The following is an 11366-nucleotide window of genomic DNA, read 5'->3' as shown; positions in this document are numbered from 1 at the left end:
AACAAACATAAATGGTGGTTGTGTAAATGCTGGGGACCCAAATTAATGTCAGCAGAAATGGTCTATTCTGCCTCGTGTACAGACCTCAAGAGAGAAGACAAATGATTGAGAAGAGTCTTGGGCTGTTTGTCTGCCAACCTCTACTTCACTGAACATTAATTATTGACCTAAAGCAGCAATGCTGGATGAAATAAGGACTACATCCCAACTCAGGGTACAGCTTACAAATTTATTCTTGTGTGTTTGGGTTATTTCAGGCACTACAAGCAACTGATCTGAGGTCTTTCATGCCTTGGGTGAACTTTACACCTAGACTATACATTTATATATATCTGATATAAATAAATACATTCGTCCTCTACGGGAGTCAGCAAGCTTTTACTATTTTGCTGAATCAAGACCATTTTTGAATATACAGTGTCAAAGATTAGACAAATTAGATACTGTCATTATTAAGAGAGTTTTTAGGACAAAAAGATAATTCTCCTGTCTCACATTACATGCTTCTTCTCAATTCTTTTATGAGAAAATTATCTTTTTAGATAGCTGATGTATTCATATTCTTAGTCTTCAAAATTCTGTAGTGCATTATCACTTGAATATGCCAAATAATTATTTGAATGTCTACTCATAGATAGTCTTCAGTAAAATTGAGGCTTTGAGAAGAACCAGAGAGACCCACCAACTGCATTCATGAGATGGGCACTGTCAGGATTTACATTAAAGACACATTGTGGATTTGGATTTCTACTACTTTTGCAGTAAAACAATTGTAATGACACTGAAATTCAGAAATTCATCTCCTCAGCTTTCACCTTTTCTTTAAGAACAGGAATTATTTAATTGGAATTAATTAATATCTCAGTACAATTGTGTAGTCATCTAAAGGCCATATAGATGTGAATGGTCTCTTCTGATAGCAAACCAGCTTTAGCTCAAGTTGGTAGTAAGAATATTCACATTAGGGTGGCTTCTAGTAAGTCTGTAGCATCCCCATTGTAATGTATAATGCTGCCCTTCCAGGCTCAGGATTGACAACATTTCATAAATGATACTTTTTATGTCAAATGTCTTTTACAAGAAATTACTGAGTCTACACAAGCCTGCACAAAATTCTTCCCTTCCCCCTTATTATTTCTCCTCAATTCTATAGTGTTTTTAGAGGATCAGGAGGTTTAGAGTGATTGTTTGTTTTTGAAGTTCTGGACACCTGGAGATTGTGAAAATAATCATTCCTGGCTTACATTCATTTTTAGTTTCTAGGATACAAACAGAATTTAAAATAAGCTAATCCCTTCACCTGGTTTAAACTGCCAGTGCTTCATGCAGCAACATGAGTTTACAACAGCTAAGGATACATCCCAGTTATTTTTAATCCTTTCACGTCAAAATTGCCTTATCCCAATTTGCTTTTAAAGCATCCTCGTAAACCCCATTTACCCAGCCCATCTTTATCTTGAGTGCACTTGTACGAGATCACCCTGAGCACCCAAAAAGGCCACGTTTGTAATGAAAACACCTCCAGACAGACCGACCCCCCGAGGGGAGGCCAGCAAGGAGTCGATGGGGCAGCTCCTGACCGGGCTGGGCCGAGCGGGAGCGAGGGAGGCTCCGTGCTGCTGCTCCCCTTCAGCCACGCTCAGACTCGCCTCGGCCAAGGAACCTGCCCGGCTGAGGGCTCAGGGAAACGGGGGCTCTGCAAGGGCTCAGCCTTCCCTCTTGGCATAAAAATATAAATTGGAAAATCTGGGGAAAACGGGACCTGTTCGTGAGAACGGGACACGCTGGAGGAGGAGGGTAGAGTAAAGAGAGAGATGGAAGTAGGAACAGACTGGCAGGGAAAGGGATAGAAAGGGCGTTAAGAGGGAGAAGAAAGGCAAAAAGAAGCATAAAGAGCTGGAAAAGTAAGGAAAATAGAGAAGAAATGGAATGAGAAAGCCAAAAGGCCTTCCCTGTTGGAACAAGTATAAGCTGAAAAATCCTGGAAAAATGGGACCTAGTTGTGAGAACGGGACACGCTGGAGGACAGGAGTAGAATAAAGGGCACAGAGAGATGGAAGTAGGAACAGAGAGGCAGGGAAAGGGATAGAAAGGGAGTTGGGAGAAGAAAGGCAAAAAAAGCATAAAGGTGGAAAAGTAAGGAAAAGAGAGAAGGAGTGAGAGAAGAAGGGAAGGAAATACTGCATGCGTTTTAGTGATGTTCTCCTCTCACAGAGGAATCACCATTAGTGGTCAGGCCTTGGTCTGTGCTGAATTTCAGTGGTGTGCCTATAGAAATAGGTGCTCACTGAGACCATGAGGGCATGGCCTGGCATTTGTGCTGGAAGGAGCCAGTGGGACACAGCTCCTGGAATGGGGCTCTCTGCTCCCAGTACTCCTTCTTCTCACTGTCTTCCCATGGATCTTTGGTGGGAGCCAGCCCTGCTGAAGAAGAGAGCTGTTGTTCTCTTGTGCTCCTGGCTGCCATGGGAGCTGGGAGGGCTTCAGCAGAGGCAGAGACTGCTTGTGGCAAGGAGGGGAGAACCACAGGAGAACAGGAATTCAAAGGGGTTCTGGGTTTCCAGCAGGGGTTGGGATTGGTCCCATTCTTACTCAGACTGTGGGGCACTTTTGATGCTGCTCTGTCCCAGACAAGATGAGCACAGCCTGCATGTCCCCACATGGCCATGCCCACAGCTCTGCCAGGTGTCAGCAGAGACTGGGTTGGGGGCTACTCGTGGTTTCTGTTCACAGAGGGAGCAGGGGCAACGCTGGGTCTGGGTCTGCTGCTGGCCAGGGAGCAGAGGGAACATGGGCACTGGTCAGTGCTGGCTCCAGTGGCTGTGGGCTACCACTGCCCCACTGTGGGATGTGCTCTGACCTGCTGTGGAATGCCCCCATCCTGCTGCAGGATCTCCTCAATACCTGCTGTGTCCTGCCCCCGACTTTCTGCATGATGTCCCCAGTATGCTGTGGGATGTTTCCTGTGGGATGTTTCCCCCCTAAACTGCTGCTGCCTAATCTGCTGTGGGATATCCATAACCAGCCTTGGGATGAACCCCTAGACCTGCTGTGGGACATCCTCATACCTGCTAGAGGGTGAACCCCAGCCAGCCCTGTGGAAACCACACAGGTTTCCACGCCTGCTGTGGAAAATCCATCAGCCACACTGTGGGATTTTCCACCAGCGCTGGGATGCTCCTCCAGAACCGCTGTGGGATGTTTCCCCCTAACGCAGGCCCCCCAGAGCCGATGTCCCCAGCATGCTGTGGGACGTTCCCCCCTCCCGTCCCTCCGCCCGCAGCCGCGCACCTGGGCGCGGTGTGTGCGCGGCGCCCGCGGCCGCGGCGCTGCCGGGCGGGGGTGACTCAGCCCCGGCTTTAAAACGGCGGGGCGGCTCCGAGCCCGGCTCCGCTGCGCCGCACCGCGCCCGCGGGGAGCGCCGGGGCCGCGGCACCGCACCATGCGGAGCCTGCGCGGAGCCCCGCCGATGCTGCTGGGGCTGCTGGGGCTGCTGGGGCTGCTGCTGGCCGCGGGGCACGGAGCCGTCATCACCGGGGTGAGCGCCGCCGCTCGGCACCGACGGCACCGACGGGACCGCGCCGGCAGGGACGGACGGACGGACGGACGGAGGGAGGAAGGGAGGGATAGAGGGAGGGATAGAGGGCTCCGCCGCGGCGGGGACGGGAGTCGGGGTTTGTTGGCGGGGAGCGATAGCGGGAACTGCCCGGGATAAGGGGTGTCCGGGGAGAGGGGAGCGCTCTGCTGTGCGGGATGTCCTGGGAGAGGGGAGCGCTCTGTCCTGCGGGATGCCCTGGGAGGGGAGCGCTCTGCCGTGCGGGATGCCTGGAGAGGGGAGCGCTCTGTCCTGCAGGATGCCCAGGGAGAGGGGAGCGCTCTGCCGTGCGGGATGCCCGGAGAGGGAGAGCTCTGCCCTGCGGGATGTCCTGGGAGAGGGGAGCGCTCTGCCGTGCGGGATGCCCGGAGCTGCTCCCTGTGTGAGCACTGCCGAGACTCGGGTCTGCCCGCACTCAGCCATGCCAGGACGGAGCGGTGCCGAGTGCGGTGAAGGATGGCCAGAGCTGGGATAAGTGATAACGAGGACGTGGGAGGGAAAGCAGCGCCAGGTGATGAGAGGTGACAGGGTTTGGGGGTCCGTGTGGGATAAGTGATACCGGACGTGGCATCTCTGGGGATGAGGGACGCCCGGAGCTGCGGGTGGGTTGGATTCAGTGCTATCAGAGCCCGGGGGTCTCTCTGCCGTGAGTGATGCCAGGATGTGTCAGTCTCTGCCGTGGGCAATGCCAGGACTGTGGGTCTCTGAGATGAGGGGATGCCACAACGTGGGGTCTGTTCCTTTGGGGTGAGGGATGTCTTCAGGGGGGTTTCCAGGCTGGTCTGAGAGCGTGCAGAGATTCCTGCTGCTTTGTCAGGGCTGGAGCTGTCTCCCATATCCCTGCACACAGCTGTCCCCAAACCTGCCCTGAGAGGGTCTGGCTCAGGGCATTGCAGTGCCCGCTGTGCTCCCCAAGTTCCTCCAGCCCCTCCGTGTTCAGGGCAGGATTACAGTCCTCGGAAAACTCGGTTTTCCTTCTTTTATTTTCTTTGTCTATGACTGTGTTGCTTTTTCCCCTCAATAGCCACCCCTAGCAAACAAGTCTCTGTTGTTGTTGTTTTTAGGCTCAAGATTTGCTCTGGTTGTGAAAATACTTTTTTTTTCCTAAATATGTTATTTAACCCAAAGCGTTGCATCACTTTTTAGTTAAATGATTTTTTAAGTGTTTGCTTTGGATTAATAACTCAGCATTTGCATTCCTTTGAGAGCTCACATGTCTTTTGTAACCATCAGAAGTTGCACTCACAGCAGTGGATTTCTCTGTGGCTGTCCAGGCTCCCTGTCCAGACCCCTAAAGTCCATGAAACAGCTTGTGGGCATTTCTCTGAAAGTCAGATCAGTTCCAAGGACTGATTATTTTTTTTTTTAAGAGCAGAGAATGTGAAGGAATTTTTTAATAATTGAGGATTTAAAGTTTCTTCTAAGTAGAAACATTCCCAGCAGCAGAGGAGGAGTTTATCTGTTATTAGAGTTGTGGCTACACCTTTAAAGCATAATTAATCCATTAAATAAAGTAATTGTGAGGCACTGAATAATAGATCAAGGACAAGGCAGATGCAAAAGGTAAAAATAGATTAGAACTAGAAAATGTTACTTTATTAACTATTGCAGAGCATTTCTGCTTAAACCACTTTGATGCATTTTTGGCTTTTGATGAACAGGGAAATCTCAGATGAGAGCTGAGGTAGGTGTTCCCCAACCCCTGAGCCTGAAAGGTGTTTTTCCTTTGCAATTTAAGGACTTTTTTCAAACTTTCCTCAATTCAGTGGTGGTTCTTGTGCTGAAACCTGTTTCCTTGCAGCTGGCATTTCACCTGGGACATATTCTTGGGCTGATTTTCCAGCAAACTGTGTTTAAATGAGGTGCTCATGTGGTGTTTGGGGAAGTTTAGGAGCAGCAGCAGGAATTACACATTGCAGATAAGGTGTGGGCAGGAACACTTGGGTTGAATATTTTCAAAACTTGTCATACATTTTTTGGAAAGGGAGCCTTAAAAGTTCTGCCAGATGTAAATATGTGTGTGTGAGGTCAGGAAAGAAATTGTTCAGCCTGGACATTCAAGACTCTTGTTTGCTAGAACATACCCAGGTGGGTTTTTCAACTGAGTGGTATTTCACACCAGGACCAGTCCCACAGAGATGAATGGAGTTTGAGATATATAACTGAGAACAAAAGGGAGTCAGGAGCTGGCAGGTGAGAAACAGCAGAGCCTGTGACTCCAGCTGAGCAGTGGACACCCTAGCAGTGTGCTGGGGGCAGCCAAAATCACAGGAGATGCCTTTTTATTTGTGACTACGGCAAAATAATATCATTAGAGTGCTTTTAAAATTATTTTATATATCTATCCTTTTAAGAGGGAGGTCAGAAAGTGAGTATTATCTACCTGGCAGGCTGGAGTGGTAGTTTTATGGCCATATTAGTCTTACAAGCAAATGCTCTGTGTTTGGGCTTAGCTGCAGCACAGAGCTCTGTGTTTAGGAGATGTTTGTGTCACACGCACTATTTAATAATGATCCTAATGCAACAGCTTCTTTCTAAACTACTGACTGAGCTTTAAAGTTGCATTTTGATCTGGCTTCTGCTGGTCAGTGCAATATTTACACAGTGAGTACAGTCTAAAGCCATTTATCATGTAAATCCCAAGGTAAGATCAGTGAGTTTTTCCCTCAAGAGCATGTTTACTCTGGGAATGTGCCTTCCCCAGAGCTGTTATCAACGTTTACGTATGTTTTTATGAGTTTCCCATTTACGTAGTGCTGACCAGTGCCTTCCATCTCTCACTGCTGCTGCCAGACACCCAGAGCAGTGAGTTAATCAATTTGGGGTGTAAGCAGGACCTTTAACTGATGTCATTTCTCACTGGAGGAAGGAGACTGGTTTTTGCATTAAATCTATATAAGCTTTTGATTAAAAAGTAACTGAAAGATGTACAGTAGCTTGTTTTCAAACCCTAATGCACCAATTGCTCTTCATGGTTTGTGGGTTTTAAAACATACCCACTAGTTTGCATTTTGGTTTTTGCTTATCTAAGCTGTATTGGGTAAGTGGCTAAAATTTTTATTTTGCCTCCCGTGAAGGGGAATGCTACCACAGCAGCTTTTTTTTTTTTGGCTGTGGACTCTTATGCAAAGCTTTTCTTAAGACCTCTTTTAGCTATGTGTAATTATAGATAACAACCACAGAATCCACATTTCAACTTCTGTTTTAGCTACTTCCACTTGGACTTCTCTAACAAAACTCTCATGCAGTCTTGCAAGGGCACTCACAACCGTGATATTATCATATGAAGTTAGAAGGAATAGTTCCCTAAAATTCATTCAATTAATGGATGGTTTCCTATCTCAGCTTCTCCATAAGACTGGTTTGGTGACTCTTTTGGTGACAAGTTTAGTGTAGTTGGTGCTTGCTCCTGCCTGAGCTCACTCAGGCACTGATCTGGGAGCTGGGAAAATGAGTGGCACATGCCATGATCTATCAGTGCTCAGAAGTTTGGACTGTAAACCACTGACAGTCCTGGGTTTGGCCCAGAGAAGCTCTGTGTGTGGTTCTGGCTTTAAACAACCTGGTCTAACACCAAATTGTGCCAGGAGCCTGCACGTTCCAATCCATGGGAGACACAAGTATTGCAAATCAGCCTTAAATCTTATTACTCAGCCTTAATGAGCCATGATAACTTAGGGGTGCCAGAGGCAGCTCCTGAGCACCTGATCTATCCTATTTCTGGACTGCATTTATTATTCATGTAATTTGCTTAACGCTGTGTTGAACTCCAGGCCTGCGAGCGAGACCAGCAGTGCGGGGGCGGGATGTGCTGCGCCGTCAGCCTCTGGATCCGCAGCCTCAGGATGTGCACCCCCATGGGGAACCTGGGGGACGAGTGCCACCCCTTGAGCCACAGAGTGAGTACCTTGCTAGGGGGGCTGGAGGAATGTCCTGAGCTGTACATCTCATGGTGTAAAGCCTAGACGTGGTGGAAAGGCAGGGATGCTTCTCATTCCTTACAATATCCAGCCACCTGCATCTGTATGGGAACAGAGATGAAGGTACCTACGTAAGGAAGTGCATTACTGTCAGAATTATGCTGAAGAGAATCAGAGGATGAAAGCACTACACGCTTCCCAGATTGTTTTCTTATTAGTTTGTTGTTGCTGCTTTGTTTTGTTGCGTGATCCGGAACAGCGCTGGCAGTTCCCAAGCCCAGCCCTGCCAATCCCTCCTGGTGTGGGCAGGAGCACAGCAAGTGCCACCAGCCCCAGTGGCAGTGGATGAGTTCCTGTCACAAGCACAAAAATGTCACCAGTTGGTGTTGGGGCACCTGGTGTGTTGAGAAAGTGTTCCCACACATTTGGACTTAAGAAAAGTGCCCACAGGCTCTCTTTGTTTCTGTTCTACCTATTAATTTTAAATATCTTTGTATATATACATATATACACACACACTGTATTATTAATACAATGATTTTAACAAGTGCATTTATTTAAGGCTATGTAATTATGTATTTGCTATGCAGTAGGAAAAAAGCTGCTTGTTTAAAACACAAAAGACTGAATGGCTTGTTACCAGGGAGCTTGAGAACCTGATGAACTTCAGAGTCATCCTCAGGGAAGAGCACAGCCCAAGAGTCATCACAAGTGGAAGATATAAGGCAATAAATCCAGATCATAAATGTGCAGCTAGTTAGCTGCCTCTCTCACTGTTTCCCCCAAGGCCTGGCTTCTCAGTTTATTTTCTCAGCTTTAGGAAGTTTAAGGCTCTATTTTATTGCAGTTAAATTTTTAAAACTTCTGCTGTGATATTGGGGGCTAAATGGTCATTTTTACTATGTAATGTAGCCTTCTTCTTGCCTTCTTCTTGCAAGGCTCTTTCCATTACCAGGAATTAGGATAAGAGAAATTGTCTTCTAGAGGGTTTTATGAGCTTATTGTTATTGGGCAATAATTTAAACTGTCTGATATATTTCAAGCTGATTGCTTGCATAATTACAATCAGAGTAGATGCCTGTCCACCCCAGACACTAAGTCACTGATGTTTATAAGCTTTATGAGGTTAATTTTAATTTCTCCACTGATCTTCCTGAGAAACACAAAGCAAATTGATTTACTGGAGAACATGAAATGAGCTTATTTTGAAGATGAAGGGTTAGCTCAGTGGTTCCTTTCTTCTAAATACTTGTGTAGGGAGTAGCTGGGTGCCCTGATCGCCAAAACTTTTCATTTACCTGCAGGATAGGTCAAAAGCAGGGACCACCATGGCCATGGCACCTCGGGGAGCCAGGAGATAACTGGAGGAGATGGCTGGCAGTTGGGGTTCCACCTTCTAGTTTCCTTCCCAACAACTAGATGGTGATGGACTGATGCCATTAGCAGTCCCAGCTGGAATTTCGAGGCTGGGTCTGAGGCAGGGCCAGGCAGGGTTTGCAGGCAGGTGAGGTTTGGCAGCATGGGGAATGAAAGGAACATTTCCTTGCAGCAATGGAATGTTCAGAATAAATCACCTGAGCTGTCAGAAGGCTGAGAGCTCAGGTTTTGGGTGTGGGGTGATTCCCATGGGGAGTCCCCAGCAGGAGTGGGAGGTTGGTGCCCAGGGAAACCCACAACCTCTCTTGCACTGGAGCTGCTCTTCAGATGGTGCTGGTGCTGGCCCAGGGCACTGCAGGGGATGTGAGCCCTCTGGCCACCCCCTGTCCCCAGCAGGGTGTCACTGGAGTCAGGCTGGTGCTTGGCACCATGCATGGAGGACTTTCTTAAAGACAAAATTTGTACAGTGACACAAGAAAGTCTTGGAATATTAAAATGTTAGGCTTCAACCACACAGAAATCTGGAAGTGAGGGAATTAGAGCTGCCTGCCTGGCTGGTGGCAGAGGCTTTGCACCTCTGTGCCTCCTTTGCTGCATCCAGGGAACGCTCAGTGTGTGCTGCCAGCTGGCAGCACCACAGCTCCCAGACACTTCCCACTGGGCTGCCCTTTTTGGCTCCTGCAAGAGACAGAGCTTGTGACCAAGTTGTTGAGGATTGTCAGTGCGTGTGCATGTCACGGCACAATTAAATTTGTCTAATGTGCTCCATATGTGCTCCCTGCAGCACAATGTGGCTGGAGAGGGTGGGATGGAATGAGAAACCTCTGCCCTGTGGTGGAAAGGATCCTGCTCAAAGGGAGGTCAGGCGAGGTGACCTCCAGAGGTCCCTTCCAGCATGATTACCACGGGATCCCAAGGTTCCTGCTCTGTGCCATGTGACAAGGCAGGATTGGGACACGCAGAAAGTGCTGCACAGTGGCATCACAAAACGTGATGTTAAAGGCCAGTGTAGTTTCACAACAAACTCCTTTATGAAATGGGAGTAAATGGAGAACATGTGTCACAGATGTAGATTCACACAGCAACATGACTGCTAACATCCTGCTCTTATCCGTGGCTGGGCTGGGTGTACAACAGGGCTGCCTCTGCCATCTGCTCTGTGCTCCTGGGGAAATCTGGCTGTGAAGGGAGGGAACTGGGCAGCACTCCCCATATCCCCATTATTCCTCCCATTTCATCCCCCCAGCCACCAGTGCCGTGGCTCTCCCTGTCACTGATTGTGGGAAATAGTAAATATGCGATTAGCTAAAAAGTTTTTAAATGCTCTGTAACAAAGAAATCTTTGGCTGCTGCCGGCTGTAGGTAAGCTTTTGCCATCCTCCTATTGTCTCAACCATGTCGTGAGGCTGATGCTGCAAATAAAGCTCAAGGAACCTACCCCAGCAGTCCCATCCCCTTTGTGAAAAGCCAAAAATAACCAATGCCAGCACAGCTGATGCCCTTGCTCTGTCCCCAGGTGCCCTTCTCAGGGCGGCGGATGCACCACACCTGCCCGTGCCTGCCGGGCCTGGCCTGCCTCAGGACTCCTCACAGCAGGTTCAGGTGTTTACCAGACTTCAGGAAAGAAGACGCCTTTTTTTAGCAGGAACTGTTCCGCACTAGAAAGAGCCGCTCAGTATTTTCGTTCCCTCGTTGTTGTGACACAAAGAAAGGGTTGCTTGCCAGGGGAAACCCTTCACCACGCTGCCCTGCCTCACCAACATCCGCTGGAGATGAGACGCTGCTGTTGTGGCCAAGGTTTTCAGGAGGGACTCGCAGTGGAGGATGATTTCATTTTGGGGTAGCCAAACAACATTTTTATTAGAGCAAAACTCTTTCTGAGGGCAGGGGCTTGACCATTCCTGAGCTGTTTTGTGGGTTTCATGGTTCTTGTTTAACCCCAGAATGAAAAAATCCAAGTTTATTGCCAGTTTTGGAAAACTTTGGCCACACCTTTCCACTTTGGAATACCTGAATTGAACTGAGAGTTGGATAACTGCATAGTGTGAAGCATATGACAATTGCCAAAAGAACTGTATTTACATTGCATTTCGTATCTTTATTAATATAATTTTATTTGTAAGTTAGGCACACCTCTAGGGTAAAGGTTTAACCAATAGATGTAGTTTTTACACTTTTAAAAAGTGGCACGTGGAAACAAAACATTTCAGTATTCAGAGCATTAAAAGATGTACTTATTTTAGTGTTCTAAGATGAGAAGTTGTTGTTACTTGAATTGGTGTAAAACTACCTGATCATCTCAAACTATGTATTAAGATGTAGTTTATATTAAAGACAAAAGGAACCCTGAAGTTTATTGTAACAGGCTGCCTGACTTCTTGTATATGTATCAAATTTGCTGTGCAAAAATTCTGTATCAGAATAATGGCAGTGTATGATTTGATTTATTTTAATATTATAACATTATTTTGTCA

At 47.6% G+C, this 11366-nt stretch overlaps 1 protein-coding gene across 1 annotated transcript; it reads left to right on the top strand.

Moving 5' to 3' along the window:
• The first annotated feature begins 3418 nt into the window (after nt 1-3418).
• PROK2 (prokineticin 2) lies at nt 3419-11366 on the top strand. The gene is made up of 3 exons (XM_039734340.1): nt 3419-3538; nt 7369-7494; nt 10409-11366. Exons 1-3 carry the CDS (start codon nt 3443-3445, stop codon nt 10532-10534), a joined length of 348 nt encoding a protein of 115 aa, XP_039590274.1. The 5' UTR covers nt 3419-3442; the 3' UTR covers nt 10535-11366.

Source organism: Passer montanus, unplaced genomic scaffold, assembly GCF_014805655.1.
Source record: "Passer montanus isolate IOZ18808 unplaced genomic scaffold, ASM1480565v1 scaffold9, whole genome shotgun sequence".
Classification (NCBI taxonomy): domain Eukaryota; kingdom Metazoa; phylum Chordata; class Aves; order Passeriformes; family Passeridae; genus Passer; species Passer montanus.
The sequence above is the reverse complement of the archived record's forward strand: the minus strand, read 5'-3'. Positions and strand labels throughout refer to the sequence as shown.

Bases quoted from the DNA above. Each gene is read 5' to 3' on its own strand.
- PROK2 (XM_039734340.1), top strand. From the start codon at position 3,443: ATGCGGAGCCTGCGCGGAGCCCCGCCGATGCTGCTGGGGCTGCTGGGG. The intron at 3,539-7,368 runs GTGAGCGCCGCC...GTTGAACTCCAG, and splicing joins ACGGAGCCGTCATCACCGGG to GCCTGCGAGCGAGACCAGCA. The intron at 7,495-10,408 runs GTGAGTACCTTG...CTCTGTCCCCAG, and splicing joins GCCACCCCTTGAGCCACAGA to GTGCCCTTCTCAGGGCGGCG.